This window comes from Haemaphysalis longicornis, unplaced genomic scaffold, assembly GCF_048455015.1.
Source record: "Haemaphysalis longicornis isolate Haplotype H1 unplaced genomic scaffold, Haemaphysalis longicornis Haplotype H1 scaffold_47, whole genome shotgun sequence".
Taxonomy (NCBI): Eukaryota; Metazoa; Arthropoda; class Arachnida; order Ixodida; family Ixodidae; genus Haemaphysalis; species Haemaphysalis longicornis.
The window spans coordinates 385192-398958 of NW_027526379.1; the positions used below are offsets into that span (position 1 = coordinate 385192).

General features: G+C 45.1%; 1 protein-coding gene across 1 annotated transcript in view; it reads right to left on the minus strand.

Annotated features, from left to right (window-relative positions):
- Window positions 1-12991, minus strand: part of LOC144137702 (uncharacterized) — a 159927-nt gene extending 146936 nt beyond the window's left edge. The window contains exon 1 of the mRNA XM_077669644.1: window positions 12440-12991. Coding sequence (XP_077525770.1) covers window positions 12440-12632 — 193 coding nt within the window. The 5' untranslated portion in view covers window positions 12633-12991. The remainder of the gene's footprint in view (window positions 1-12439) is intronic.
- Between the last annotated feature and the right edge of the window lie 776 nt (window positions 12992-13767).

Here is a 13767-nt window from a genome sequence, read left to right on the forward strand (position 1 = left end):
TAAGGAACATTTAAAATAAATACGGAAAATGTCAAAACGTACAACGCGTGGCATTTCAACAGCAATGCAGATATCACGAAAGTTTCATTTGTAATCGTTATATTACCGGAAATGGAGATAAGTGGCGAACGAAATTTTGAAACTGAAAGAAATAAGAAAATTATAAACTAATTACGGAAACCTGCGAACCCTGTAACGCCCTGCATTTCGACAATATTGCAGATTTCGGGAAAGTTCCCAATGTAATCGTTATAATAACGTAAATGGAGATAATTGGTCGAAGAAAATTTTGAAAAACTCAAAAATAAGATAACGTATTCAAAGATGACGAAAATGTCAAAACGTATAGCGCATGTCATTTCAACAATGATGCAGATATCGCGAAAGTGCCACCCCTAATCGTTGTAATAGCGTAAATTGAGATAATGTGCCCAACAAAAGTTTAAACTAAAAAAAACAGACATAAAACATTTACGAAAACTGGCCAACCGTGTAACACCCTGCATTTGCACAATAATGCAGATTTCGCAAAAAGTGCAAATGTAATAGTTATAATCACGCAAATGGAGATAGATGGTCAGACGAAATTTCGCGAATATATAAATAAGAAAACATTGAAAGATTACGGAAAATAGCAAAACGTAAAACGCATGGCATTTCCACAATAATGCACATTTCGCGAAACCTTACCTGCAATCATTTTAATAGCGTAAATGGAGATAACTGGTTGTAAAAAATTTTGAAAAACTGAATATTAAAAAACAAACTTTTTTCGGGAAATGGCGAACCGCGTAACGCCCTGCATTTCCACAATTACGCAGATTCTAGAACGTTCCTCCTGTAGTGATAATAGCGTAAATGGAGTGAAGTGGTTCAACGAAATTTTGAAAAATAATAAAAGACAAAAATGTGAAAAAATATGGAAATGGCAACCCGTATAACTACCCGCATTTATACAATAATGCAGACTTTGCCGAAGATCCACCTGTGTTTGTTATATTAGCGTAAATTAGAGAAATGGTACAAAAAATTGAAACACTAAAAAAACAAGAAAAGTATAAAACAAATAACAGAAAATGGCTAACCGTGCAACGCCCTGCAGTTCCACAATAATGCAGAATTCGCTAATGTTCGAAATGTAGTCGTTATAACAGCATAGATGGAGATATTTGTTGAAACGAAATTCTGACAAACTAAGAAATAAGAAAAATATTAAGGAATTACGAAAAATGGCAATCGTATAACGCCCTGCATTTCCACACTAATGCAGATTTTTGAAATGTTCCACTTCGAATCGTTATAATAGCGTTAATTGGGGTAATTGGTCGGAGAGGACCTACAAAACCCAAAAACTTTGACTGTAAAAAGTCGCACTCAAGACAAGCGGCAAAAGAATGCTGCGTATTACTACATAATTCTCCGAATTTCTGCAGAATTTTTTTTGTATTTATCAACCTTCCACAATATGCGGGTTGACATTCAATGCGGCAACGTATGTACATCTTGTGCTGCTCAAAGCACGCTAAAAATTGAGCAGTGTACTACCCAGCGCCATGAGCTAACTTCTCAATGGGCTATCCATGAACGCCTGGAGGACTGCACCATTACGAACCACCCGAATGGCATTGTCACTTCGTATGACTAGGCAAAAAACAATAAAAAGCTGCAGTGGATGCTAATCTCCATGGGTTCTCTTTTTTGCGTGGCATAATTGGCCGTCACAGACGTATTTCTTCGGCAGTTCATCGTCTTCGTGCCTAAAAACAAGTAGCTGTTTCGTTGCCTATTTTTTTCGAACGAAATTATCACGGACGCCGTCTATTTGAATGCTTTGGCGGCTTGGCTGTTGAAAAACTGCATGTGTTATAATCTAAGGCGGAGTACTGATGTTTGCCTTCTTTGACTGCGATGGAAGACTGCAGTCACGTTCCCTAGATGCACTATCCTGAAAATTTTACCCCGAGCCATCAGGGTGAGTGAATTGGTGCTGGTGTTTCCGAGGCAAACTTCAGCGAAGGAGGCCAATATGCCCCATTACGCGGAACTCTGGCGTCAACGTTGTGACCAAGAAATGGTTCTAGAAATCCTCCATGGTCTAGGGAATGAAAACATATCTAAATGCGTGAATTGACGTCAAACGTCTGAGGGAGGTTCATGCCGCGAAGTAAAAACAGTCGAACCTCATTAGCGTTAAGTAGTATCGGGACAGCAAATTAGTTCGTTATATCCGATATTCTTTGTAACAGTGGAGGTAAAATCGGCAGTAACAAATCGACAATCTAGCTCGCGCAAAAATATTTCATACAGAAATGCACTGTTAGGCTTTGTATCCACCATAAAGAGGTGATCCTTACCTTTCTCCTTGTTGCAATTCAAGCTCAATGAACCGGAACACGGTTACGTGAAATTCCAACAGGACAAAGCTCACTTAACAAAACAGGCCTGCGTCTTTGTTTATTTGATGAAGGATGTGATCTCCACCAACAACAGGCCCTTTATACTTTTGCAGCTTCAGATGCCGGAGGGTTTTCCCAAGTAGCTTCTAAGCCTCATGTTCAAATATTTCTTCGTTATATCCGATATGGCGCGCGCCTCTCAGGGTTCCAGATTCGTTGTAAAAGAATAAGTGTCATTGAAATAAAGCATGACCAACCAAAGTTCGTACGTAGTTCGCTAAAGCCGATAATTCGCTATAACAGGGTTCGTTATAACGAGCTTCAACTGTATTTTGGTTCTAAAAAATTTGCAGATTTTCGTTTCACAATTGCCCATCGCTTGCACGCTCTGTAGGACGGAGCGTGCTCCGCGTCACGGCAAAAAAAAAAAAAAAAGAAAAACGGAACAATGGACAAAATGAGCGAGAAGCTCCCATTGCCGCTGCTGAAGCGAGAAAATGGGATCACTGAGGCGGTTAAACCCCGGAGAACGGTTCCCACAGCTTATAAGGGACGTGCGAAAAACACCGCGCAGCGGTCTTCGGATCCGGACGGTCCTAGAGAGAAGTTAGCGAGGGAGAGCGACTAAAGCATAATTATTTTGTGCATTAAAAGGTTGAATTTTTCGCTTACGTATTTTGTGTTTTTCCGAAAGATTCCCGATGCAACCAGCGAACGAAACGACGAGGGCGTTCATAACCTCCATCATTTTGGAAGTTTTTGAAAATAGGCTTGTATCATTATACGCCACTTTCAGGATCACTGGCTTGAAGGAACAAAAACGGTGCCAGTGGTTTTTCGGAGGACGTATGAGCGTAGAGAAAAATCAGTTGCAAGCCAAAAAAACTTATTTGCAATCCAAGAACAACAGTTCCTTACAACTGAAACAAGGCTCTGTGAAGAGACCCGTGAGTGAAACAACCCGCACTACCAAATTTTTTGGAACACATAGTTGGCTCAACAAGTGAACTAAGGATGAAGCATGACCTCGGCTACCTCCTTCCGCATGACGAAATCCTGGTACAGGAACGATCCACAGAAAAGACAGCGCGAGCGGGACACGGACTAAAGTACGACTTAGTAGACACGAGCGCTTCTGTGCGTCAACAATTTTGCTTTTGTGCGTGTCTTATCTTCGTTGTTATTTCTGTTCATAATGTCTAACCGACACGTCGAAATAGCGAATTACGTTCTGGTCCGGGACGCTCTAGACGAGCTCGGTGTAATTCGTGTCACAAATATGTGTGACAACACACCTAGACTTTCATAAACTTCCTCTTCTAGTGAACCTACTTCTAAAAGGGCGTCTTTAGCACGCACCTGTACACGCTCGGTACGACCACGGTATCCGCACAATGTGGATGGAAAAATATTATTCTCGTCTTCCAACGTGTTGATGACATTTTAGTTAGGTTTCTGATCCCCACCGGGCCAGGTTAAGTTGGGTTCAGATTTCAAATAATTGCCAGGTTGGAAGACATCATTTGTGATATTAGTTTAAAAAGTGGACTGCGATCAAAGAACCGCTACAAATTACTGGCTATTGCGCTGTCATGCTGCACCCATTATATGTGCTGGCTTTAGGCTGCTCGAGCCCAAAAGGGGCATTCTTCCATTTTAATCACCGTATCCCCAGTTGATGAAACGTAGAATTTCCTTGTCAGTAATCTGAAGTGCTCCGGAGAGGTCTTCCTCTCACAGTGTGCAGGACAGCTTTCAAAACGTTTCTGGAAGGCTTGCTGATGGGCAAAATCTTTCCCCAGTTGCTTGCCGCCCACGCGGCGGAAGGTTCACCATTATATACCCGTAAGCAGCACTTACCAAGGCTACAAAAAAAATATAGCATTTCGCAAAATTACAGTTGAACAATACGTCTATTACCTATCCTATAAAATCAGCAAAAATGCCAGCTGCGTGGACGTAGTTGTCATTTTTTTGATTGCCGAGAGAAATCAGCCGAATGTGCCATTTGGTAAATGCAGGGGCCACCAAGTGCACAAGGAAATGTAACAAAACATATGCCAATCGCTTCCCAGATTGCACGGAGGGTGTGGTTTGCGATATTCGGCTTCCATGGGATAGACTTTATGTAGGGCAAACGGGCCGCTGCATCAGCGATCGGTCCAGGGAGCACCAAAACTCTCTTAGGGTACGCGCAGGCCCCAATTTGGCTGCTCACTCCGCTAAATGCCTCTGCTCTCCGGCCTTTGATGACACCGTCATCTTGAAGCGCGATCGCGAACAGCGTACGAGGGAAGTTACCGAGGCCGTCGTGGTCCACACAATGGCAGAGTGGTGCATGAGTAGCTGCCCCCTGGATTTGTTCTCGAGAGAGATGAAGTATCTGAAATTATGATCAATGTCTAACAGGAGAGATACTTTCCTCGTTGCAACCAAATCTTCCCTTCTATTATTTTAAGAATCTGACTGTGTTGTTCTTTAAAATAAAAATCAGTAAAAGTGAGTGCAGTGCACATTTTTCTTCCTTCGTTCATCTCGTTCCAGCTCTGTTGATATTTTTTAAATATTTGGCTTATGAAGGGAGGAAACAGACGACAGCGCGAAAAACTCCCATTGTCTGCAAAAACGGTTACATGCTCACCCGACGAACCTCATCTGAAGCGTCATCTCGCCGCAAACACGGGTATGCATTTATGCACTTGCTTCAAACAAAGGTAGGCACCTTCCTGTCGGCGTAATTGGCTGGTACATGTCATGTTACTGCAAACGTCTGCATTTCGCGGCTGCAAATGCGCGCATGCGCCGGCCTTGTACCAACATCCACGGCGACGGAGGCATGAAGCCTAGCTGCATACGGCCCCAACAGACTCAGGGCAACGACACTACTTCACTCAACCTGTGAGTAACATCTCGTCACTTACACGACGCACAAGTTTCGATAGCAACGTTGCCGGCGCCTTGCCTTAAATAAGAACCAGTTGAAATTGACGTGTACACAAACGCTGGCCACTTAAACACCAATGTCGGCACTGCATAGGTCAGCCCGGACGACTTATCCAACATGGGCAGCGAACATCACCGTACCCCCAGTACTACTTTGACGGACGCAGAAGTCGTCGTCATCCACGACACCTCCGACAATTTCGTGTACGATTACCGCCTCTCCCTTACGCCCAAATTTCGCCTCCTATGAAGCTCTCCAAAAACGTTTTTATCCAAGGTCCACTCATCCATCAATCACCGCATTATTCATCAAATCCCTGCGCTACAAACATCAAGAAGTCAGATACGCAATGACTGGGATCCCGGTCATGAAGCCGCGCCCATGGGAAGGACGTAGATTATATGGCTGCACACGGGTTCCTAGTCACAACAGCCTCCGATGGTCGCCCAGGTGTGGCATTCATTGGAGCACCCCTGGCCTATATTTCCCTATGATGACTCCACTCTCGTACCCGCAATCGGACTTTGCAAATACAAGAAACTGAAACAACTACACCGTAAGGCTCTCACACCTCCAGGCAACATTAGCGCCTTCCCCACATGACCCCACCACATTAAATACTCATGAAGAATGTATTCACCAACACCCGCAGTGTGCCAGGGACGAGTAGAAAATAGTTTCACATAAATAATAACCCCTCCCCCGATGTCCCTACAGTCACCACCCCATTACAGCCGATCTCAACCACCTGATCTGGCAGCGCCCAAAATTCTCTCGTTTACGCACATTCACTCCTCCTTACCAGGACAATACTGGTTACATTCACCCACAATACTGTCACACGACAGCGCCTGTGGCATTGCCATTTGTGCCACGAAAAGAGGCCTTGTCGGGCAATTTAGCTGTGCTTTACATGATTTTTGAATGATGTCTTTTAAATGACCCCCTTTTCTTCTTCACCCCTGTTTCTCCACTGGCTACAGACGTTTCTTCCTATTACAGCTTGAAACAGCAACTTAGCTGCGAGTTCACGGCTTCCTTCCTTCCCCCTCCCCCCGCCCCCCCCTTGTGCACGCATAACCGGAAACCAATGATTTGGATCTGCTGAGACGTGAAAAACACCGGCAAATATGTCGTTGTGGGAGCCTTTCAAGTTGAACAAGAATAATTGGCTCACGTCGATATTCCAAGCTGGCCCGCTGCGCTCCTTCCGGAAAGGATTCGCAGTTACTCGACGAGGGGGAATACTTGAGTCAGGGGCGGCGACGGCTGCGCGTTTTGCGGTAGCGGGTTTCCAATATTTTCGCAGAGTTCGGGCTTGCGTACGCGCCGTCTCTCCTTCAGTTCATGCCTTTTCCCCGCCCATCTTTCTCCAACACTCTAATCATGATGATGATTGATGATTGCTATTGGTTTCCCCTTTGTAGCGGTGTGATGGCATGTCATCTTACCAAAAAGAACTAATATACCTATGTTTTATACTCTTAGTATATTACTAGCGCTGCTTAGGGCAGGCACAAAAAGCTTATTAGGCACAACATACTTTTTTTTCTGTTACGGGAGGTAGCTGTCCTAGGCAATATTCCCCTCTCTGCTTTTAGTCCACCGGCATATAATCTTCTTTTCGTAGCCTCGACAGCGTCTAGGAAATCGGCGCAGGTGGGCTTCAGGACAACGCTCCAAAACGACCATTCAGCGTACTTAAATGTGCGACTTTGGCGAATGACGAGGCCCAGCATGCGGTTACCTGCGCTGCGACAACGGCGCGCGCACACGCCTTGCGGAGGTATCCCAGCGCAGATCCTGTTTTTACTTTAATCGCATGCTCGGCCTCGCTATTCGCCGAATTCGCACATTTAAGCACGCTGAATAGTCGTTCTGGGGCGTTGTAGCGAAGCCCACCTGCGCCGATTTCTTAGAGTGAAGAGAGCATGCGTCCGTTCCATGGCTACCTAAAAGTTCAACTGTTGATAACGGTGCTAGCGGAGTTATCAGCCGATTGCACAACGTGTCAGAGAGGCATAGGTCGTGGCGAAGTGTATAAAAGTTCCGAAAGAGGCATGGGCGGTGGCGAAAAGGAGCAGAGAATCGGTGCCGCGGAGGAGAAGACCAGCGGTTCCAAGTAATGCGGCTTCACTCGAATACACTCTAGAGGGGTTAGACATAGACAGCTTCGCTTTAAAAAACACTAAAAAAACTCACCCCGCCTTCCGGTCTATGAAGAAGAATTTCCAGTGAATGTGACTGCAGTCTAAGTAGTGAGCGAAAGAAAATGCGTTTGCACGAAATTTTCGATTGAGAAATCTTCGTAGCTAATTGACTGAAGAAACTTCTGAAGGGACAAAGTTTTGTTTTAGCTCCCAAACGTGGGGTTGTGGCTTTCCCTCCCGCATACGCGTATGTATGCACAGCAGACGGCCTTTCCATAGTATTTAAAACTTCACTCTGAACAACATAATTGTAAAAAGTAGATGAATGTCGTCGTAACGCTGGAGCCGCCTTCTTGGCTAATTCTCCAATAGTTGTTTGTTTGTGGATAGCATCGAGTGAACAAAAGGTACAAAAGTTTGTTGTAACCATGCTGCCCAAGTAGATGGCCGAGTATTCATGCAGAATGGAATCCTGCAACGTTTACAAGTCTACTCTGAACTAACTGAAAAGTACATGGAGCTTAGCGTAACGATAGAACTGTCCTGGCGGCCAATTTAGTATCATTTGAAACAGCTTTTCTGTGCTCTTTTGAACCAGAAAGTTTTCGTCTGTCTGTCAGCCCTCGATTCAGCCTTCCGGCAAAAGTGGAAAGCAGTTTTTGAACGAGACATTTCTAGGGGCAAAACATTTACGAACTACATAATAATGCATAGCGTCTTGTTTTTCGCGACAGGAAATTAAGAAATCCTCTTCGAAAACAACGTTTCGAACCCAAAATACTAAAAACGCCGTCGTGGCGGCATTGCAGGTACAACAATAACAAAATGTTCCGCAATAACAAAATCGGCGCGATTACAAAACGGCGCGCGAGCACTGGAACGCGGGAAAATGGAGTTCACTCGAGCAAGCATTCACCATCTTTATCCTGGGAGGGAGAAACGGGAGAGGGTAGGAGCGTGAGAGGTGGGCAGGTAGGGGAAGAGGGACATTTACCAGGCACTATCGGCACAATGTCGACTATATTTGCAGTGACCTGGGCAACTATGCGGTCAATTTCTTACACCAAATTGTTTTATTCTGGGATTCACGAAGATTTTGTTTACGTCATATCCGTCACAGAAGTGACGCCAGTACAACGGAGCAAGCGACCTGTAAAGGGTGCACCCCTGCACACGGGGTCTTCTTGCGGGGTAGCAACCTTTGGTACTATCGAGAACGTTGTACTTAGGGTCGTTTGTTTTCGGTTTTTATATTTTAACACGAACGTGTTTTACGCCGGGATACACCAAGATTTCACTGACGGCATATCCGTCACGGAAATGACGCCAGCACACCTTTGTCGAAGCGACCCGCCAGCAGGATGTCACTCGTCAAGCACACCCACAAGGCAGCCGCCGACCCCCAAATCATGCTCAGCCGCAGATTTCACTACACATTTCACTTTCGTGTTTTAGCGATTCCTATGACAGAGAAATCAACGACAGTTTTTTTTTTTTTTTTGCAAGATACCTATATTAGATTGAGAGCCAGAGAGCGTTTACACTAGCTGTAGCGCGAGCCCGTGAGACTCTTGTTCGACGCGAATCCCATTAACGGACGTTATGTGACGAAATTGGGACCTATACAGCTTGGCGGTCAGGAGGACCATACGTCCCCTACCTACGATTTTTTTTTTTTCGTTTTGCAATAGAAATACGAGAGTAAATAATCATTTTCCACCAAAAAAACACGTGGAACGCACTGTCAAACCAACGTTCTCCCTCAGAGCCCCTACGAGAAACTTCGATCGTTTCTGAAGACTGTGTAGGGATGAGATGGTGGCGCCATCTGGCGGCTTCAGCGTGGACGAAAATCGAGCCTGCGTGCCGTCCGAGGTCGAGCACGCCGGTAAACTCCGAGGAAACGGAACGGGTCGTTCGTTAGGAACCTTAGAGGAGAGACTACCTCCTCTCGAACGACCCTAATATGTACTGATAGTACACAAGTGGTGGGAAAGCAGCTCAAGCTAGCATGAGTACAGATAGACGTGAAAAACAGAACACACAGCTGACAACTGAATACTGAATACAGAGTACATGAACTTCCTGAACACGCCAGGAAGTTATTGATTGCACGCCGCCGCTTTAATTAGTTTTATCAATGACTTCGCGGCCGTACGGAGAGTTTATGTAATATCCCTGTGTGCTTCGGAGCAAAATTTGTGGGACGTGCGAAATGTTCACGTTAAGGGAAAAACGCAGTTGGCCAGCGGCGTGTGCTGCATCTTGTGTATATTTTCTGGTTATTTAATGCTGCGGGATTCCCTTTCATATTTCAACGGAACCCGCATCGGGAGGCTAGTGTGAGTTGTATCGTCACATGTGAAACCTTTCCCAACTGCCGCCCTCTGTGAGAGACATGCCTCGGTTCATTGACAAAAACATCAGATCCAATTAATAATCACTCACAATCAGAGTTCGCAAATTTCTGAATAAAATTTACAAATTTACAAACGGAATTGAACATTTCGTATATAGCGATCAAATTACGAGTATAAAAAATTATTATCTTAAGGTATATGTGTGAACTCGGAGCAAGTTCAACTAATTTTTAATTATTATAAAACCGCACGCTCTGTATAAATTTACAAAAACATCACTGAATAAATCGGTTAGGTTTTTGGGAGTATTATGAATGTAATACAGAGTTATGGCACCATTACGATGAATAAGCATTTGCCGAAAATATTACGACATAAAGAATTAAAATGAATATCGCTTGGAGATCTAGTTTACCTCTTTGTTAGTGTAAAAATAACATGGGGTAGCACCTCATTCGGTTCCACTATGTTGCGAATTGATGTAATTAAACCGTACCATACGAGCGGGTTCAAAAAGTGGTTTACCACGTGCATTTCCTAAGCTTCGAGCTATTTTCCAGCTTTTATCTCGTGAATGGTAGACTTTGTCAATTTAGCTTGAAGCTTAGTTTCTGGCGGCACAGCAGTATAGAAGAAATTCGAGCTTTTTTTAAGACTTAGGGCAATTCGGTTTAAAGAAAGTTATCCGTGAGCCATTGACGGAAATTCTCCGCCAGTTTGCGCTGGCGGAGCATTTCTGTCAATGGCTCATGGAAAAGTTCCTTTAAAACGAATAGTTGATAATTACACCTGGCACCCGTAAGTCCCATATGTCTCTCTTATGCTCGCAACGCTGACTGTGTCTTTTACTGCGTGAAGTCTCCAACTTACAAAAATATTTTGCGGTTCGGGTAAATAGCGGTGTTAGTGTTCGTAGCAAGAACGAAATGTAAAGGAACTTAAATACACGTTCTTTACAGCAAAAGATATCCGTCAATAAAAACGGCCGCTAGTATCGCCGCGCTAACCTTTGACTATCAACACTGGCATATGTTATTCTCCCTAATATGAAAAAAATACGGTAAAATATTTCATACCCTGGAAGGATTTGCTTACCAACAGAAAGTGGGTTGTCATATTGGTAGCCCCCCGCTAGTAAGATGTGTAAAAACAATCACCGAAAAAAACGTATTACTAGGTAGAATCCTAATTAGAGTTATTTGAGGTCCTGGAAAATTACGCTGCTCAATTTCAATAAAGTTTTTACGCTTTTACAATTATTTTTTCCTTTCTTCTTTCCCAATCCCGTCAAAACCAATCGCCTTTTAAATGTGTATCTTTGCTTTAAGAAAAAAATCAAAACAGCAGGAATGGGTTGCTTGTTCTGGCCTCTCTTCCGAAAATTGGTGGGATGTTGGGGCTCGGGCTGTGTTACGGCGAATGTGGCAGAACGACCACTTGGAAGTGCTACCAGGAAACACAATTTGTGCCTTCTTGTGTTGGAAGCGGCTTGAAACATTAGCTATGCTTGCATGTAAGTGAGACGCAAAGTCCGTTTTTTATTCGCGTTGGCGTTTTCAGAACCCTTGCTGTAATTCCTGGTGGGCTTTACGGAAATATTCACAAACAATAACTGTGCATTTTTTAACCGCTTCCGTGTCCTACAGAATCCCACAGCGTTTAAGCAACACTCCTAATTTGAAAAATACGAAAGAACCTACTGGCAGTGTTTCATGGTAAGTCGAAAAGAAATACGTTCATACAAAGCCTATGTGCGTTTCAGAATTTTTTGAAGGAAGCGCAATATCCGGATCCATAGTGAGCGCGACAATTGGATTGAGAAAGCCTGTCCTTTTTTCAGATCATTGCACTATAACAAATATCGATGCTGAGTTATCCATAAATTCAGTAGCTAGATAGGTGGGTATTGCTGATGCAAAAAAAAAAAAAAGAATACAGATACTTGTGGATCATGTTTTATCAAAGTTGTAGTACGGAAGATGCGTAGCGGCCAAACCCAAACGTGTAAATAGAGAGTGGAATCTGGAAGCAGAAAAGCTAGTGGACACAAGTATTTTTGCTTATTATATTTTTGCGCATTTTTGTAAGCAATGAGAAACGCAGAGTTGAGATAGATTTATCCAATATATCTGTAACTTAAGGCATAAAATAAGCGTGCAGGCGTCCACAATGCGGGAAAGGCGTGCTTTACACGGAAAACAAACAATTGTGCCTTGATTGCAGATGTTCAATCTTCCTGTCACTCCGAGGAAATAATTTTGGGAATTTATTTTAGAATGATATTCGTGCACCGACGACTAGAATAACTTCCGCAAGTAGTTTCCATACAAAAAACATTTTTTCAAAACTTTTCGCCCCGACCAACGTGACGCAAGTAAGCACATACAAATAGTGGTCTTCCGCAATCAATGGCGGGCGAGGTGTATTGACGGAATCACAGCCATTTCTAAACAAACATATGCAATGGAGAATGACAAAAAAAAGCGCAGGTGAAGTGCCCACTACGGATAATAATCCCGGGAAAGTACCGTATACCGTAAAACATTCGTAACAACTTGCGAAGAACAAAACACTAGATGAACAACTTACCCTTTGGGAAGTGATCGTCCCCGAAGCAGTATCCAGATGGAGGAGAGAAACTCAAAGACAGCACCACGAGTCGCACAAGAATGCAACCGAGGTCCAACGTTCGGCCGTCGAGAAAACACTGCAATGAACCATGTAAAGGTACTCGCCGAGGGCGCGGCAATGCCGGCGAGCGATGACCGCGCCGGCAAAACATCGCCGCGCCTACTTTCGATGTAACGACCCCCCCAATTCCGAACTTCTTCACCCGTAATTTTTTTCGAAACTCGTCAAACACAGTTTTTTTAAAAAAAAGGAAGAGCAGGAGTTTGTCAGTCCGAGGTAGTGACGGGAATTGTTCGAAGAAGAGGAGGAAGTGCCTGTCTCAAAGGATCAGATGAGATCCGAGGTGCGCACGCATGAGAAGCAGCGAGAACACAGAGGGGGGCGCAGTCGCACAGCGCGACTCTCGGCGACGCGTCCCGTAGCGCGACTGAGCGCGCTGCAGAGGCCGCACCTCCACGCCTGCCTGACTCGCGGCCCAGGGTTGTCGGTGCGCCCGCCCTCGCGCGCGCGCACCCCAGACCCCGCGTCGTCGAGTGCTGCCGCTCCGCAAAGCGGCTATTCGCCATCGATCGCTGCCACCGCCGCGGCAGTGACGGCCGAAGCAGCATAACGGCAGTCTATATCTACGCCACGGGAACGGCGGTGCACCGCGCCTGCAGCCGCGTCATCAGCGGGGCAGCGGACCCCGGACGGGCCACTCCGCCTCCCAAAGCAGCAGCAGCAGCGGATTTTACTTTCCGCCAGCCTCCGAAGGCGGATTCCTATAAAATAAGTAAATCAATACACCAGGAGCAAACGGCGGGAACGGATCGTTTTGGACGTGTCCCTGCAATTGACAGCATCTCCCTTCGGCTGTCCCGTCATCTTCTTTCTCGCGCGCTCAACGTCACCATGCGCATGGTTTACTCAATCCAGCGTCTGTTTTCTCTCGGTGTTAACCTTTCCGCTTGGCGCTCGCGGCTATCTTTGACGAATTACTTCCGCGCTTTTTGAACGAAGCGCGCGCGGGGAGTACTGCGGTCGGGGAGTCGTGAAACGGCCGCTGTTGTCTCGAAAGCGCTCGCGGGGCGGGCAAAAAAGATCAAGCTTGGCGCTGAAGCAAACCGCATGGAGAAGACGCCTGCGCGTTATTGATGACCGAGCGGTCGTCCTCCGTGAGGGTGCTGCGGGTTAAAATTTTGAATGAAGACAAAGGGAGCAAATAAAAGAACGCAATTCGTGACCTTCTCGGAAAAGAGCGCATGCTTTGCTTTCCACAGGGGAACAAATGATGCGAAAACGTTTTT